The following is an 18459-nucleotide window of genomic DNA, read 5'->3' on the forward strand; positions in this document are numbered from 1 at the left end:
GATCTTGTATGCCTACATGATTTTGTAAAATCATATCGGTCATTTGCAGAATATTGGTTCACTGAGTTAGACAAATGTCAATGCATTTCATTATACATATTTTTAAATTCTCATTTGCTGATATCACCACCCATCTCATCAGAAAAGTCTTTTAAGTATTGTGAAAATCTCCAGCTCGTGGTGCCCTGAGATTCTAACTTCGTTTGAAACCTCACATTTTATCCTTGGCAAAAATACTGTCGGTTACTATTTTCTTTAAAGTGACAGTTCATTTTTGAAAAAATATCTGGCACATAACCGAGTCTGAACAGCCAGTTTATCTCTCGGTCATTTTTACAAATAAGAATGATGTTCCTTGCAAATAACGAACTTCGCTCACAGCCCACGCCAGCGTGTTTCCTCATCTTCACCGGCATTTGGTATGATCAGCCTCTGCTCTTTCAGCCATCCTGGTGGGCGGGTGGTGGAATCTCATTGTGGTTTTAATGTCTTCGTGACTAAGTGACTCACCGGCTGTCTGCATACCTCCTCCTGTGACTGTTCAGATCATTTTATGTGGGTGTTTGTCTTATTGTTGATTGTGGTCTTTGTAAGTTCTAGATACATTTCCTTGATCAGACAAATGGTCTGCCAGCTGTGAGTCTAGGGCCAATTTCATCGCATCACCAAGGCAGTGCCCTCCTGAGAACTCTCGGGGCCTAGTGCTGGCAGGCTCCCTGCCTGGCTGGCGGAGTGTGAACTACCGGCCTCTGTGCTCGGTCTCCGGGATGTTCCTCTCGCTCCTTTCTGGCCCTGTGCTGTCCTCACACACATGTGCTGGCCATTACTCAGATAAAGACTCAGAAGGACCCTCGGCAGGTCTGGAGCATGCGTGCTAGCCTGTCTCTCCCCCTTCCCTACTCCCTCGGGTTTTCTTTTTACATTTTGTTCTCAGCAGTTTATGGTGATGTCCGTGGACATCATCTGGATTCCATTATGTTCCTCCAAAGAATATTGCTGTTTGTTTCTTTCCCTCCCTCCCTTCCTTCCTTTCTGTAATCATCTTTGCTCAACTCAGAGTCTAACGCTCCCCCACACTGGGCAGCTGCTAGAATCTCTGCTCAATACTTGAGGTCTGGTCCGGCTCCTTGAAGTCTGCCCCCGTCCCCAATACTCAGAGTGCAGAGTCCGACAGAGATCTGGGTGGGTGGAGTTCACACTCGGAAAGTGAGCTCCCCCTCAATGACTCTCCTTTCCAGCATTTCCTCACATTCCAGCTGTTCGGCTTGACCCAATTCTGATGCTGGTTTTTAAGCCAGTATGGGTTAAGGGTATGGGTTTCTATGTGCCTTTTTTTTTTTCTATGTGACTTTTAGCTTCTCACAGCAACCCTGGCTGGAGCCTCGCATGTGGCACAAGTTACAATTAGATGGAAACTCGCCTCCTGCTCCTCCGGCTTCCACCTGTCAATTCCGTCTTCCTGCCGAGGCTGTTCCCAGGGCCCTTTAAGCTATTTTTGTGTGTGGGAAGGTTGGTCTGACATGAATTACTCTGCCATTACCGGAAGCTTTTCTCCTCATTCTTTTCCATCATAATCCTCTGATAGCCAACACGACAGTTATTCCTGGACGCATGTTTCCTTTGTATTCCAAAGGGTGACATACAGATTTTGCTCTGCCTGCCGCATCTCCTTCAACCACCCGCTGCATTAACTAACTAGCTGCTAGCAGACTGTTTTTCTGGTGAGACTAGTGACCCCAAGGAATCTCTCGGTTCCCCTTCCTTAGTCTCACAAACTGAGTATTGACAAGTTGGTTTCAGAAATATTGCTAGTGACCTATGCCAGCCTCCTTAGGCTCAGGGTTCCAGAATTCACAGGAAATTTCCAGAATTCAGCAGCAGCTCCCTGCAGTGAGAGAGGTCAGCACCATGAAACCCGGATATCCTAATCTGAGCACTTATTTCCTCTTTGCCCCTCACCATGTCCACGCACTCATGTTTTTGTTGGGAGAAAACAACTCTAAATCTAATCTCGACAAGGAGAAAAAAAATGAAATAGAGATAAAGTTAGACTGTGAAGATGCTCAGACCTCTGCATCGTCTGCCCTCCATTCCCCGCCCCAATCGTGCTGCATGTGGGAGGCAACTAATCAGTGTGTCTCTCCCCCCGCCCCCCCCAACTTCTTACACAACCAGGGAGACTGAAGGAAGGATGGTTCACATTTCCATCTTTTTCATATATGTTGGGGCATATGTGAGTCTGGCCAGTTTGGCTCAGTGAATAGGACTGTGGACTGAAGGGCCCAAGGTTTGCTTTTAGTCAAGGACACGTGCCTGGTTGCAGGCTCGATCCCCAGTAGGGTTTGTTTTCTTCCCGCCCACTCAGTTCGCACTGCCTGTTGAGTCAGGTCCTGACAGTTGGACAGTAACATCCTTAGGGGTCAGATGTGCTGTCCTTCATCTGTCTTTGGTGACCATGTCTTCTTTCTAGAAACTCTTCTCCCGCCTTTATTGAAGAAATCAGCTCGGAGACCAAGCAGTTACACCGCTGGGTCCTTTCTGACCACCTAGCTCTTCCCTCATCAGCTCTGCTTCCTTCCCTTCTCCTCAGTGTAGGCACTTCTGTTTTAAAAATTAATATAGTTTTATTGATTTCAGAGAGGAGGGAGAGAGAAACATCAATGATGAGAGAATCATTGATCGGCTGCCTCCTGCATGCCCCCTAACTGGGGATCGAGCCTGCAACCCAGGCATGTGTCCTTGACTGAAATCAAACCTTGGGCCCTTCAGTCCACAGGCCAATGTCCTATTCACTGAGCCAAACTGACCAGACTCGCATATGCCCCAACGTACATGAAAAAGATGGAGGTGTGAACCCATCCTTCCTTCAGTCTCCCTGGGTGTGTTACAGACCCTGAAAGGAGCATGGTCCCAGAACACACATGGGCGCTTGCTCCCAGTGCACCTGCTCACAGGTGCTGATCACAGCTTACAGCGCCGGCTCAGAGCCCATGCGGGCTGTCCCCAGAAACCACCACTCCCTCCAGAAGCAGGGACAGCTTTCCTCTGACCTCCGGGGTCGGGAAGGGCGTGGGCCTTGGTCCTGATGTGAGCTAACCCAGTGATGGCTGTTCTGTGTGACGCAGGCCTACAAGTACCTGGAGGAGATGCGGAGGCGGCTCCCGCCCGCCAAGGTGTCCTACTACGTGAACCAGCGCACCGCGGACGCCGTGCACCAGGGCCTGGGCATCCCCCTGGCGCGCATCGTGCCCGAGCGGCTCCACCACAGCAGCATGGAGGACCCCAAGGAGGTGGACGAGGAGGTGATGGAGGAGGTCGAGAACGACCCCTGAGGGGCTGCTGCTGCGACAGCTCTTCTGGAACTTCCCGGTTACCAACAGCAGCAAGAGCCAGTCTTTTTGAAAAAACTGTTTGTGTTTGAGTGCATAGCTGGAGGGCCCAGGGCCCAAGCCGCCTGCTTAGAAGGCAAGTGTGCCATCCCTTCCCTGTTTCTGGTTCTTTGGAATTTTGGTTTAGCCCCTTTACTGTTGAGGGAGTTGGTTCATTTTTTCCCACGGCATTCTCCAAGCACAGATTATGAAGCCTAGGAAACTTCTAGAACTTCGCAAACTGAAGATGTTAGTATATTCACTGTGCCTCCTCCCAGCACCCAAGAAGGCTGCTGGACATGCACCCAACAGTTTCCAGCAAGAGAGACACAGTCCTGACCACAGGACCATCCTGAGCAGACAGAGTGGGCCAGCGGGTGGTTCTCTGCCAGGCAGCCTGTGCCCTGGCACCAGCTCCCACTGTGCGAGAGGAGCTGGCACCATGACATCTGGAGGCGGGGTCTGAAGCTCCTAATAAAGTTTATTTCCTCAGAGGCGTGTGTCCCCGTTCTGCCCCACGTTCTCATGTCTCCCCTGCAGAGGGCTTGTGTGAGCACAGAGGTCCCTGTCCGAGCAATGAGAACCACAAAGCGTGGGTTTGAACACCTGTAGCTCCTTTTTATTCTTCTCTGTTGTTGTTTTTTAACATCACCTGCCTTAGGTGAGGGGGGTTGAGGATACAATGCCAAGAAGCTCACAGGGTTCAGCAGCCCGCTGCTCTGCCCATCTCGGCAGCTCCCACCGGAGCACACCCAGGTCCTTCTCAGCACCCTCCCCGCCCTCCTCTCCTCCCCTGCCGCCGCCTGCAGAGCTGGCTCCTCGGGAGCCCCCCGCCCGGGTTCAGGGTGCTGTCGTCGGGGCAGTACCCAGAGGCCCTGGCGGGACTTCTAGCTGAGCACACAGACCTCCTGGGCTATGAACGGCAGCACAGGCGGGCCTCCTGCCTGCACGCTCAGGACCAGGCGGACGGCCATCCCACGCGTGGCTGCACCACCGAGTCCACACGTCAGCCTCCTGGCCTTCCTCCTCCTGGTGGCGATGGTGCCCCGGGGCTAAGGGGGAGCCAGTGGGAGGAGCTTGTCTCTGAGTTTCTCCAGCAGCAGCAGTGCCTTCACAGCCAGCATCCTGCAGTCGTCATCCGGGTCCTTCTCAGCCACGTCTGCCAGAGGGAAACCAGAGCACAGCACTGCACGGTGCTGAGCAGCCAACCCTCCTCGGTTGCGTTTCATTAAATCTTCCTGAAGGAGGCCCCCTGGGGCCCGGCGTGGCCAGCTGCCCTGGGCTTCGGGGCCCTGGCACCCGACCCTTTGCTGAGGTCCCCGGTGAGGGCAGCCCCTTAGATGCCACCAAGGACCCTCACTGGGTCCCTGAGCAGGGGCAGTGCCCCCCCTCCACCCGGGCTGGGAACTCCGGGAGGTGGGGAGGCAGCGGGAGGATAAACACACCCCCTCCACAAAGCCACTCCAAGGAGGCAGCGCTCACCGCAGGGGAGGAGCCTGCACCCAAGACAATGGGCGAGGGACGCTGGATGCCACACGCCTGCAGCACGAGACCCAGAGAAAGCCCCGGCACCGCCCAGAACCGTGCAGACGTGTAACATGAGACAATCAGAGAAACCCACACGGGCTCTGCACACCGACCAACAGGACAAAGACACGGGACTGGACTGGAGGAGCTGGGGATGCAGGGCAGCCCAGGACCCAGGGCTGGACCTGGGAGCTGGCAGAAGGAAAACGGCCGTCCTCGCATCACTGGGCCTTCAAGTGTGGCCACAGACTAAATGGTCCAGCCCCAGCCCCGGGCCCTGAGGTAGAAGTTGGTGGGCTCTGAGGCCGGCTCAGCTGGCTACGGGTGGGAGGTCATACATGTCACAACAGGCTTCTTTTTCTTCACCCACCGCCACAAATTATGCAGTTGGGTTTCCCACATTCGGGGAAACCACAGGGGTCAGCACGCCGGAGTGCAATGGATAAGCCTCGCCCTGGGAAAACCACCTTGTGATCACGTTATCGCCCCCGCCAGGCACGTACACAACAGACTTCTTAAAAAGACCACGTAGGCAAGGAGGATGGGCCACAATATGTCAAAACACTAATAATCAGTGAATCTAGAGAGGGTACATAGTGCTCACTGTATGAGTCTTATAACCTGAGTTAGAGTTTTCCAGAACGAACACAGATGCCAGCTCCCACATCAGGGCACCTTCTCTCAGGCACCCTTCAGGACTCCCCAAAGTGACCCCCATCAAGGGCCACGTTCCAGTCCCCACCCTGGGGGACACCTGTAGTGCAGACAAGGAGGGACACGCACACAGCGGGGGACGGGCTCGCTCAGCTCGGGGAACCCCACGATGTCCCCGGCACCCGACAGCCGCCGGAGCCCCCGGCTGCCCTGTCCTCCCGCCCACCCTGCACTGCAGCCTGGGGCCCCGCGCCCACCTGCCAGCCACGCCCGGGCCTCCAGCAGCTCATCCGGCAGGTCTTCCAGCAGCCGCTCAGCCGGGACGCTGAGGAGGACGGAGGAGACGGCAGACAGCAGGCCCCGGCGCACGTAGCTGCTGAGCAAGGTGAGGGCTGAGCCCCGAGGGAGCCACAGGCTGGCCAGGGAGACCCCGATTTTCCTCCGAGCATGGCAGCCATGCTGGCCACAAAGCACGCCTGGCCCTGCCTAGCACCCTCCTCACTGCAGGGCCACGCTGCCTCACCGCCACACCCAGGAGCCGCCCTCAGCTCCCAACGTCCACTCTCTAGGATCCAGAGCCCACCCGTGTCCACATGGGGCCGCTGCCCTCGGTCCCTCGGTCCCACTCACGCGTCACCATGGAAGCGAAGGGCCCACACGAACTCCAGCAGAGCCTTGCCCATGGACACAGCCACCTGAAACGGCAGAGGCCAATGGGCATGAGTCCTGGCACCCAGCAGTCCCCACCCCTCAGGTCCAAACACTCCCGTCCCAGAGCCACGGCGTGGGCCACAGGAAGGACAAACGCTGGCGCACACTGCGCACGGTGGGGGCCGTCCGCGGCCATCGCCCAGCTCACCGTGGTGTTCACAGCCAGGTACATCAGGGCCCCTAAGGTGTGGGCCAGTCTCCCGAGGACCAACTGGTCATCCCCCAAAAGGTCGAAGGTCACCAGAGGCCTGCAATACAGAGTGAGGTGAATGGCGCAGGTCCAACACTCGGCCAACTTCCCAACCGCCTGGGCCAATGGACATCCCTGCCCCCTGGACGCTGCTCCTCACCGCCTGGCCCCATGCGGCTCCCGGAGCCATACCCACCCACCATACCACACACCCAGTCACCCCGCGAGGCCGCCGGCACAAGCCCCGGCCCAGGTCAGGACGGAGGGGCCGTGCGCCTGAACGTAAGGGCTCCAGTCCCAGGCCCTCCCCACCAGCACCAGAGGATCACACCACGCGTGGTGGTGGCCCAGGGGGCGCTCTAGCCCCTCAGGCTGAGGCTGGACCCGGAGGGGTGGGCAGAGCACTCGTAGCATCCAGGCAGCACAGCAAGGCTCCGGCCCCACCACAAACCCGACATCTGTGACAGAAGACGTGACGCCTGATGTCCTTGCCACATCATTAACTTTAAGCTCCGAACAGCCACAGCCAAAGTCCTGATCCTGCTGCTGCCTAAGCCCCACCTCAGGCCCCACCCCGGAAGCCGCCTGTCCTCACAGGTATCCAGGGCTCATTCCCCAAACCACGGGCTTCCCACTCACCTGTCAAAACCCTGGATGAGGGGGAAGAAGAAGTAGCCAGCCACAGCGTTGAATTCGTTGGGGCTGCCAGCGAGCCCCTTCCTGGAAGAGCCCTGCCAATCACACAGGAGCACATGGGTGTGGAGCACGGCCTCCCTCCCCGAGCAGAACCCTCCCATGGAGGGGCCGCCCTGGGGGCCGTGGGAGCCTACGCAGCCTCCCTGGCCCTAAGGGCGGGAGGCTGGTAGCACCCAACCCCATGACAACCAAGAATGTCTCCAGCCCCAGCTGGTCTGGCTCAGTGGATAGAGCGTTGGTCTGCGGACTGAAGGGTCCTGGGTTCAATTCCAGTCAAGGGCACATGCCCGGGGTTGCAGGTTTGATCCCCAGTAGAGGGCGTGCAGGAGGCAGCCGATCAGTGGTTCTCTATCATCACTGATGCTTCTATCTCTCTCCCCTCGCCCTTCCTCTTGGAAATAAAAAATTTTATTAAAAAAAAATGTCTCCAGACATTTTTTGCCAAATGTCCCTGGGGGGCAAGGTCAGCCTAGCCTAGGCAGATCCCCAACCCAGCCCCATACATAGGCAGATCCCCAACACAGCCATTTCTGCTGACAGAATTCTTGGGCCCTTTTTTCATACCTAATTCTGCATTCGCATCTTAAAACCAGTTCAGTTTGATGCCCTATAGCATGTCACGTCACTCAGCTTGTGCCCAAAACTCTCCTTTCAGAGAACGCCAGCACTGGAGCCACCCCGCCCCGCAGACGGGGCCTCCAGCCTGCCCACAGTCCCTGCCCACGAGGTCCCGGCCCGAGTCCTGGCTGACCTTCGAAAACCGCCGGGTCTTCCTCCGGATCCTCTCGTCCACCACGGCCCGCCAGGTGGGAGCCTCGGCGCAGCTGGGCAGGCAGGCGGGGCCCGGGGAGCCACACTGGGAAGTCCTCCCGAGGCGCCCGGGCCGAGACAGCTCCTGGGCGGCCAGAGCCAGGACCTAAGGGGGAGAGACCGGGCAGCCGCCGTCGCTGTGGGGAAGGGCAACACTTTCCAGCTCAAGGCAGACCGAGTTTCCCAGCAGCTCCAGCAGCTCCGCGTCTTCGAGGGGGAGCTTCAGGGAACCCCGTAGAAAGTCAGTTCCAAGTATCTCAGAATCACGTCACTTGGTGGGGGAATGAAGGGGGGGGGGGGGCGTGCTCCTGGAGACCAGCCAGAGCCTTCACTGCCCTCCCGAGGGCCACTTCTCTTCCCAAAGCTCATCCGGTCCTGCCCGCTGCCTCCCAGGAAAAGGGAACGAACAAAGGCTACATGTGGGCAGGCCCTGAACACACACGAGCGGGAGAAGCCAGACCCAGGTGGGCGCAAGCATGACCTCCCTTACAGGAAGCACTGGACAGGCAAATCCACAGAGAAGAGCGGACGGTGGTTACAGGGGAGGAAGTGCTTGTGGGTGATGCAAGATTTTCTGGAAGCAGACAGATGTGACAGGCACACAAATGTACCAAGTGCCACTGAGTTGTAAACAGTAAAATAGTGTATTTTTTGTGTTGTTGCCAACCTCTCAGATCTCACAGACCAATTGGCAACCGCCGCTCTAATAGCATGTAGCATCTTACTCAGCGTTAAGTGCACAGTTCAGTGACACTAAGTACATGCACGTTGCTGTGCAACTGTCACCACCATCCACCTTCACCCAAAATGACCCTCTGTCCCCACTAAACACTAACTCCCCAGCCCTCCCTCAGCCCATGGCACCCACCACTTACTCTGAGATTTTAACTCGTTAGGATCTCATGGATGTGGAAACATACAGTATCTGCGCTGTGCCTGGCTTATTTCACTTAGTAAAACTACTCCCCAATGCATCCAGGCTGCAGCAAGTGTGAGAATCCCTTCCTCGGTCACACAGATGCTGGTCTCAGGCTCCGGTCTAGTGAAGTTACTCCGGAGGCCTCTGGCTCTGCCCCCGTAGATTTTGGCAAACACCAGCTCCCTGGCCCGGCTCCTCCCGGGAGGGCAGCTTGGGCCTGACAAGAGGGACGGGGGCCCCGGGCACTCACGTCCAGGATGTCCATGCGCTGCCGCAGGCTGTAGTTGACGGCGTAGAACTGTGAGGTCAGATACTCCGCCACCTGAGCCAGGCAGATGAGAGGTTGCGGTGGATCACAACTCCAGAGGGAGGGCCCCAACACAGACACTAGCTGGGGGGGCACAACCCTGGCGCCCACAGCCATGGACTCACCCGGGTCGGGTCCGTGGCGGTGACGGCCACCAGGGCCCTCTGGCGCAGCCCCTCGAACCCCGCCACGCTCGTCTTCTCCTCCAGGTGCAGGAGCACCTGGGCCAGCTCCACGCTCACCTGCAAACAGCCAGGGCGCCTTCAGCCCCAGCCCTGCCCCGGCCCCCACAGTCTTCCGTTTTCTTTACGATGGAAGGGACACGTCTAGGACAGCCTGGGACTCTGTTCTCCCCCGCCCATCCCAGCAGAGGCCCCAGACACAGGCCTCCTGAAGGGGCAGAGAGTCAGCGAAGCACACAACGCGAGCCGAACCAGGTTCCCTGAGGGCACATGCTCCTCCCGGGACAGTGCTCACTCCCATGACCCCGACAGCCCAGCCCTTCTACCCGCTCACCTCCCGAGTGGCAGCCGGGCTCCTGAAGACCAGCCCCTCCAGGGCCCGCAGGGCTGCCTCCCAGCGCTCCCAGTCCTCCGACGTGGTCAGGGCTGAACCCAAACAGGCCTCCATCATTCCTTGGCCCTGACCTTGACCACGGCAGAGCCTGAAGCCAGGGCCTGGGCACTGGGCAGCAGGCAGGTGAACCCCCAGAACATGAACCGGTCCCATGGACCAATCACCCCAGGGCAGGGCTGTGCTCGGGGCTGGGTCCTTCATCCCATGAGGAGAGACCCACCTTCCACGCAGTCCTGGACGTACACGGGCGCCTTGGCACTCTTCAGCTCTCGGTCCCCCGACATGTCGTAGGGAACAAACTCATCATCGCTGTGGAGGAATCAGACACAAGGTGCCTGCGGGTCACCCAGGAGCAGAAAGCAGGCAGGAGGGAGGGCCTGAGAGCTGAGGCCGGGCACCCTCCACCAACAGGACACGCTCCTGAGTCACCAAAATTCATGTCCCAGGCCCTGACCAGGTAGACCAACGGGTTAGAGCGTCGTCCCGGCATCCCGACATCCTGACATGCCAAGGTGGTGGGTTTGATCCCGTCAGGGCACATATTAGAAGCAACCGACGAGTACATAAATAAGTGAAGAAACAAACTGATGGTTCTCTCTCTCTCTTCTTTTCTCCTTGTCTCTCAAAAACAAAAAATAGCCCTGGATGGTTTGGCTCAGTGGATAGAGCATCGGCCTGTGGACCAAGGGGTCCAGGTTTGATTCTGATCAAGGGCACGCACCTTGGCTGCAGGCTCCACCACAGCCCGGGCCCTGGTCAGGGCTTGTGTAGAAGGCAACCAATCAATGTGTTCCTCTCACATCAATGTTTCTCTCTCTTCCACTCTCCCTAAAAACAATGAAAAAAATACCCTCGGGTGAGGATTAACAAAAATAAATAATAAAGTAAAACAATAAAAAATAAGAATTCACTCTCAGTCCCTGAAGCTTCAAGAATGACTGACGAGGTAAGGCTACAGTGAAGCAGAGGCCCTCCATGCTGGTCTCATACTGGGCTGACCCATCATTTCGAGACAAGCCCATCACTCCTCGAGTTCACCTCGTGGCTCTGACACCAGCACCGGGTTTCCCCAGGCCTCAGTGCCTCCCCTCCTCCCTACCCCCCAAGATCTCCGTCCTACCTGTCAAGCTCAGAGTCAGAGCCCTGTGGCTGCACCTGCGGGACTCTGCCCTCTTCCGTCTGCTTGTCAGGGGTCTCTGCAGCGACTGGAGTGACGGGTGAGCTTTTGGGAAACAAGGAGGAACCCTTCAGGGACAACCTCACATGTTTCTGGTCCCAGAACCTCTGCTTCCCAAGGAAACACACCTGCCACCCCAACCCTAGTATTCTTAGCTTCTGTCTCAGAAATGTGGGTCCAGGATGGCAGGACAGTCCCACCCGGCTAACCGTGCCCAGACCTCCGGGTGGGAAGAACTCACCCCGCCTCCGAGGGGCTGTCAGCAGCAGGCTGCGGGGCGGCCAAGGCCAGCAGCTCGCAGCTCAGCTCATCCTCTTCATACTGCAAAGGAAAAGATCTGGAGTCAGCTGGGGAGGGACTGGCAGGAGCAGCAGAGCCAGGGCCCCTCCCAGGCCCTCCCACGGCAGCCCCAGCCCAGCCTCTGACAGCCAGAGCCTTCCGAGAGCAGCCTGCTAAGGCTCCACCTCACAGAGGGCCGCGCTGGGCGTACGGAAGGCCAGAGGGCCCACCCGTCCTGAGGGAGCGGAGAATGAGAATCCCAGGACACAGTAAACGTGGCAATGCCCTGAGGGGTCAGCGCACGGAGAGGAGGGGATGCCTAGGATGACTGAGAGTTAACCCCCTCACATCCCCTGGGGGACCTGCTCGGGCACAGCTGAGGGGCGATGCCTCCATTCCCTCGATGCTATGACCCCTCAGGTGGGCCACCAAGGCCAGTCCGCACCAACAGAGCGATGCTCCGTGAGCACAGCCCAGGAAGGTGAGGCGACATGGAGGCCGGAGCGAGCAGCCTGGGGAGGCCACGGCCCTCGCTCGCTCACCTGGAACTTCAGGGGGGGCCCCTCAGGGTGGATCCGGGCACTGGCCACCTCGGCCACGATCATGCCCAGGCGGCGCACAACCGGTAAACTGCTGTCCAGGCGGCACTTCACTCCTGCCATCAGGCTGGCCAGCAACTCTGGGAAGACCAACGCATCCATGCTGAACGTGCCGGGGGGCAGGGGGGCACTGGGGACCGGGTGCCCGGCCGCCCGCTCACCGTCGTGGCTGTCCTGGAGCTCAGCGTCCCCCAGGTGCGCCAAGCAGATGAGGACGGCTTTGCTGACGTAGCACTGCTGATCCAGGGGTGCGTGGCGGATGGCGCTGCTGCTGCCCCACGTCTCCATGAGCTCCTTCAGCGCCTGGCGGCAGCACCACCCTGGCCTAGTCAGACGGCCCCCTGCCTCCCCTCCGGCCCGGGCAGGATGCTCCCTCCCCGTCCCACTGGGACGCCGCAGGGTCTGAGGGCCAGACGGGACTCGCCTGTACGAGGAGTGGGCGCCGCTGGCTGTCCATGGCCAGGTACCCCAGCAGGCTCTGCAGCGCAGGCGTCTGCAAAAGAAGCCGGGATCGCGTCGCTGTCTGCCAGGCGGATACCACCGGCTGCTGCCTGCGTGGCCAGAGCTGCCCAGGGAGCCACGGGGTGTCTGTGCCAGATTCCGGGAGCAGGAACGGGTCTGGGCTAACGGACAGGCATTCCCCAGAAAGAGCACTGTTCCGGCTACACCTGCCAGTCATCTCTCTGGGGCCGGGGCCGGCGGCGGCCCGCAGCCCACCGTGTGGCACTCACCGAGTGTCGGTACTGCAGGAACAGAAGCTTCTGGGTCATCACAAACCGGGCCTTCTTACTCTTCAACACCAGGTTCCCCAGCAGCCGAGAGAGAGCGTGAGGCCTGTGAGGCACAGGTGAGGGGGGAGGGAGTTTTAACGTACTGGGCCGGATCCTGGGCTCTGCACGAACCCCAGGGAGCCCGGGGGAGTGTCTCAGCTGCAAGTGGGTCCTGAGTCTCCCTCTTCCTGATAAACACGGAAGCCAGGAGAGCCCAGCACCTCAGTGCATCGACTACATCGAAGGTGAAACACTTCACCTGGAGCAGGGCTGCCAGCCTGCCCTACGGAGGACCAGACACTGACTACACGCAAAGGGATGGCAGGTAAGGTGTCGCCTGGCCCCCACCCTCCGCCTTCTCGGAAGAGAAGCATTTACAGCGGGAAGGGCACCTTGCTTCTTACCCAGGGGCAGTCTCCACAAGCCCCGTCAGCACGGCCTCCATGGCCCGGTCGGGCACGCATTCCACCAGGCGCCAGCAGACCCGCTGCCAGAGGCAGCTGCCCTGGGTGAGTGCCGTGAGCCTGGGCACCAGCATGCCCAGGATCTCCTCTGCGGGAAAGCAAGCAGGGCCGTGGGGCGTCCAGTGTCTGCAGCCCACAGGCCCCCACCCACCAAGGAGCCCAGGACAGCTGGCGTCAGCCCACCCACGACCAGGCTCTGGCAAGGGGACCGCTGCGGCTTCAGGACACACAGCAATGGTCCCACCCTCCGTCCCCTCGGGACAGCCACCAGGAGGAAAGGGGGGGGCCAGGACATGCTGCGGCTTCTCCCCAGACGGAAACACTCACTCTGCCTCCCGTAGACACAGGCTTTCCCCACGACCTGGGACACAAAGGAGACAGAGCAGTCTGAGCCGCCTAGGACAGGAAGGAAAAGGCGGTTGTAAAGGACAGCTACAGTAAGGCTATCAAAGGATACCTGACAGGTAGGGCCAAACCTCATTCCTGGGCAGGCGGACTCCGTGTTACAAACATGTCAACTCATTCGCTCTACACCAACCATAATCGTAACAGGATTGTTCTAACTTGAAGAGCCAGCAATAACTGTTTAAAAACCGTTACAGCCGGGACCGGTTTGCCTCAGTGGATAGAGCGTCAGCCTGCGGACTAAAAGGTCCCGGGTTCGATTCCGGTCAAGGGCATGTACCTTGGTTGCGGGCACATCCCCAGTGGGGGGTGTGCAAGAGGCAGCTGGTCGATGTTTCTCTCTCATCGACGTTTCTAACTCTCTGTCTCTCTCAATTCCTCTCTGTATAAAATCAATAAAATATATTTTAAAAAAATAAAAATAAAAATAAAAACCGTTACACTTATCTGCCCACTTAGCTGTCACAAGGATCCTCCGAAGTGGGGATGAGGATGGTAGCACCAGGAGAAGCACTGAGAGAAGCCTGGCTGAGGCGGTCAGCTACTCATGGACACAGGTAGGGCTCTGAGCCGCCCACAGAGGGGAAGGGAGGAGACAAGGAACCAAGGAGGGTGGGCAATACCGGCTCCACGAGATCAGCCAGGATGATGGAGCCGGCCACTCTTCAGACAGGACCCACGCACAGTGGGAGCGAGAGAGATTCGGAGTCTGTGATCTAGAGAGGGGCACCTGAGCAGGCGGACTTCGTGTTACAAACATGCCAACTCATTCGCTCTGAACCGACCATAATCGTAATAGGATCGCTCTAGCTTGTGACCAGTGAAGTCGACCAAACGGTCTGGGTACCTTCAGAACATCCTAGTGTATCCATCACCCAGAAAAAGCAGTGGGGCTGGGAGGCCTGGCAAGATAAAAGCCTGCCCTCACTGCGGGTCCCTCCCCCCAGACACGGATGCTGAGTCCTGGGTCTCCGTGAAGAAACACGCGTGAAGGGCCTTGAGCAGCACCTGCCGTGGCACCGGCTCCACCACCTCAGCTGCTGGAGCGCTGGACACTCCTGACCCCACAAATGACGCTTCAAAGACGTTGTGATGAAGGGGTGAACAAGAACCCGGTCCCACAGCGCCCCTCCAGGCAGCCAAGATGACCGGTGACAAAGACACTGAGAGACTCGAGCAACAGCCAGGTCAGATGAGCCCTTGTCACAGGAAGAAGTTTCCAGATGTTCCCACTGACACTAAGAGCCCAGCAGTGAACACCCATCTGGCTGGCTTCGCCAATGTCCACCCAAGAACTGAAGAAATCATGTCCTAGCCAGTTTGGCTCAGTGGATAGAGCATAGGCCTGCGGACTGAAAGGTCCCAGGTTCAATTCCGGTCAAGGGCACATGCCCACGTTTCGGGCTTGATCCCAGTGGGGGGTGGGGGTGTGTGTGCAGGAGGCAGCTAATCAATGATTTCCTCTCATCACTGATGTTTCTCTCTCTCCCTTCCTCTCTGAAACCAATAAAAATATATTAAAAAGAAAAAAGAAAAAAAAAGTCAGCTCTACCTCCATAGTCAACAGCCAAGAAGTGGGTAAAGCTTCAGCATGTGGTTCATCACCTAAACAAGAGACCATGTCTGACCCACCAACAGCACCGCCCAAAGTGCCCAGAGGCCAGGGAGAGGAAGGGGATGACAGATCCAAAAATGGTTGGAAGAGGTCACTTTGGGGGGGAGGGGGCCCTCACCTCGGAGAGAGTCCACGACGGCCTGCAGCACCCGCACGGCCTCCTCCCCGAGCAGCGGGAAGTAGCGCTGAGGGAAGAACTCGGCCAGGTTCTCGTGCTGCAGGCGGTTGGCCAGGTGGTCGGGCAAGCCCACCACCCTGACTAGGAGCGCCTCCTGGAGCAGAGGAAAGGCCAGCTCGGCCTGCTGCCGGCACTGCCCCTCCATCACAGTGGCCATCCTGCCCGCCTTCAGGAACCGCGCCAGCAGCCTTGCCATCTTCATCAGACGGAAACTGGGACTGAACCAGAGCAGGTGTGATGGGTAGAACCCCAACCCCCTCCATCCTCATCATCCTCGGCGGATGAACAGGTAATCCCAACAACTTAACTGGCCCTATTCCCTCCACACACACTGAAAGGAAGAGTATTTAAATCTCACTAAGTAGCTGAGATTACCAGCAGGACACAAGCCCCTACTGGGCCCAGGGCAGCCTCCTGCCTTGGAATCACACTGGACACCGTCGCCCTCTCCTGGCAGTGCTTCTCATATGGTGCTTGCTTTCTTCAGCAACCCCGCCTTCCAACCAGGCACCCCACAAGGGCTGTCCTGTGCTCTGATGTGGAATCTAGGACCCACCCCAAGTGAGGGGTCCCATGAGCTTGCTGGGGCACCTAAGTGCCTCACTGCAAACCTGGGAGCCACGGGGTGAAGGAGAGGGCGATGGCGATGCAATACCACCCGACACTTCCGTCTGGAGCTAACCCACGGCCTCGGCCGCAGGGACTCAAACCCCCTCGTCGCAGGGTTTTAATCTGCAGGTGCCCTGTGACTGGTTTGCAATCCTTCAGGCCTTGCTTATGCTTTGGATGGGACAAGCCACCCCGTGGTGAGCCCCAGCCCCACTCACCCAGGGGTGTCCTCTAGGGCCTCCATCAGCACCAGGAAGGCTTGGTCAGCTGGGCCCTCCAGGAAGAAGCTGGCCCACAGCTCCTCCAACTGGCCATCAGGCAGCAGCCCCAGCCAGTCCGGGCTCAGCTTGCTGACCAGACATCTGAGGAGGGCAGAAAAGTGGACCCTGGCAAACTCCTCCTGCTCCGCAGGGCGGGCCGGGTTCTCCGTTTCTCCGAGGTAACGCTTCAGGGACTCCAGGGTGGAGAAGATGCAGCCTCCATCCTCAGAAGATGAAAGGGTGTGGACCGCCTCCCGGACAGTGAGCCGGACCGAAGACAGCACTGGATCCATCCTGTTCACAGGGAAGGACGTGAAAGTGCACGGAGCCGGGGACATCCACACGGGACCCAGTCTCGGAGAAGGAAGCATCTCCCACGCACTCTCAGACACCCCCACCCTCTGGCCTCTTATTGTTAAGTAAACTCCCTGGGACCTCATTCCTCTTCACCCCTACTGTCACCCAGCAGTATCCTCTCCTTCCCACCTCTTGCATTGTTTTCACCAAGAGCCCTTTTCAGGACCTGAGGCCCTCTATGGCACCCTCTACAGTATGGGGACACATGCCAGTAACTGGAGATGGCAGGGGCAGGGATGCTGGTAAACATTCCACATACACAAGACAGCCCCCACAAGAGAGGATTCTCCAAACCAAATGTCAACAATGCTGAGGTTGGGAGACCCGGCCCAGAGGCACCCATCAGTGCACTTCTGACTTTCATTCGTCTTCCTTTTCGGAAACCACCACCGTCTGTGAGTAGTACGTATTTATTTCTGGTTGAGCGCCCCGGCAGGACTAAGTACCGTTAAGCAGGCGCCAGTCTGTTATCAACGCACCCAGCCTCTTGAAAGGCTGTGTTAGGGGCCCCACGGGGTCCCCCAGAGCCTGGTGTCTCCCGACCCAGCCGGGTCTGAGGGCTGCGGGACGCGGTGTGCATGTGGCTAACAGCGCAGCGACCAGAGCGTCCCACGCCCCCTCCCAAGCGTGCGGCAGCAGCCCACCTCGTGGAGTGACAGGAGGGGCCTCGTGGGGCGGGAGGGGTCTCCGGGCCGGGAGGAGGGCCTCGCGGAGCGCTCAGACCCCGCGCGGCTGCTGTGGACCCGCTGCCCGTTCACTGGGGTCGCCGAGACCCAGCTCTGGCTGGCCCCCAGCGCGCGGCCCGGAGCGCGAGCTCCCAGGCCCCGGCGGCGCTGCCGCTGAACTTCTTGGAGCTCGTGGGTCAGCTGACCGGCCCCGACCAATCCGCGAAGCCCGGAAGCCAGAAGGGGCGGGAGCGGGAGCCGCATCTGCGCCTGCGCTAGGCAGGGGGCGGGGCCTGTGCCCGCGGGGTGGGGCGGGGAGGTCTCCTGTGGGTGGGGCCACGCGCCGGGACTTGGCTCGGAGCAGGGTTCCTCGGGGCGCAAGGGGGCGCCCTTCTCCTCCCAGCATGTCCTGGTTACCCGGGGTGATCTCCAGCCCTCGCTCAGCTCCGGAGCCCAGTTCGCGCCTCCACACCAGCTGGAGCACCTACGGTCCCGAGGCAAGGCCCTGCGCTCCAGGATTCGACCGACCGTGACGGGAAAACGTACTGCACACCCGGAAGCAGTAACAACCGGGGTGGCATGGGGATTCATGACTGCAGCGCTGTGAGCCACGGCCCTGGAATAGTTGCTGCACGATCAGCCCGTGACCAGCAACCACAGTGGCTGTGGAAATGAGCTGAAATCAAATAAAAGGAGCAGGTCAGGTCCTTGGTCGCACCAGCCCCGCCTGTAGGCAGTAGCCGCCACAGTGCACAGCGCAGATAGGCTACCTTCAGTCTGGGCAGAAGCGCCTATGGGCAACCCCCGGGAGTGATCCCGGAAGACTTCACAAGAATGTGCCATTTCAGCCCAGACCAGTGATTCTCAACCTTTTTCATCTCGTGGTACACATCAACTACAATAATTACTAAAATTCTGCAGCACACCAAAAAATATTATTGGCAGATCTGACAAAAATAAGTATAATTTTGATTCTTTCACACCGGATGCTATTGTGTTGACTGTTGTCATTTTTTGTTTTTTATTTGACAGTATAAGGGAAAAGAGGTCAGTGCCCCAACTAAATAGTCAGGTATTGCATGTTTTAAAAATTCTTGTGGCACACCGGTTGAAAATCACGGCCTGTATGTCCTTGTGAAAAAAATTTGGGAAACATTTATTCATTCAACTTACATTAATTAAATTGCCTGCTGTGTGCAACAAGCATTCTTCCAGGTAAGGGAATGAAGCAGATAAAGTTCCTTCTCACATATCAAGTGAGAAAATAAAGTACATGAGCAATACACCAAATGGCAAATAGTTGTAGGAAAAAGTAAGCGGGTA

At 58.1% G+C, this 18459-nt stretch overlaps 2 protein-coding genes across 3 annotated transcripts in view; one reads left to right on the forward strand and one right to left on the reverse strand.

Moving 5' to 3' along the window:
• The window catches only part of IFT140 (intraflagellar transport 140), a 91134-nt gene extending 87297 nt beyond the window's left edge, over positions 1–3837 (forward strand). The window contains exon 30 of the mRNA XM_084882553.1: positions 3126–3837. Within this exon, the coding sequence (XP_084738679.1) occupies positions 3126–3332 (207 nt within the window). The 3' untranslated portion in view covers positions 3333–3837. The remainder of the gene's footprint in view (positions 1–3125) is intronic.
• Positions 3838–4392: 555 nt separating this feature from the next.
• TELO2 (telomere maintenance 2) lies at positions 4393–17348 on the reverse strand. Of its 2 annotated transcripts, none has more exons than XM_084882566.1 (21): positions 17116–17348; positions 16073–16408; positions 15186–15463; positions 13375–13443; positions 12988–13135; positions 12545–12647; positions 12238–12306; positions 11975–12116; positions 11757–11893; positions 11177–11256; positions 10879–10980; positions 9979–10067; positions 9699–9790; positions 9308–9424; positions 9126–9197; positions 7898–8062; positions 7090–7181; positions 6409–6508; positions 6180–6244; positions 5807–5922; positions 4393–4527 (listed from the first exon to the last, which is right to left on the reverse strand). In XM_084882566.1, exons 2-21 carry the CDS (start codon positions 16405–16407, stop codon positions 4421–4423), a joined length of 2478 nt encoding a protein of 825 aa, XP_084738692.1. In that variant the 5' UTR covers position 16408; positions 17116–17348; the 3' UTR covers positions 4393–4420. The 2 variants fall into 2 exon arrangements, with proteins under 2 accessions (XP_084738692.1, XP_084738691.1); XM_084882565.1 differs by having other exon boundaries at positions 5807–5925.
• Between the last annotated feature and the right edge of the window lie 1111 nt (positions 17349–18459).

This window comes from Pipistrellus hanaki, assembly GCF_964339955.1.
Source record: "Pipistrellus hanaki genome assembly, chromosome: 4".
Lineage (NCBI taxonomy): Eukaryota > Metazoa > Chordata > Mammalia > Chiroptera > Vespertilionidae > Pipistrellus > Pipistrellus hanaki.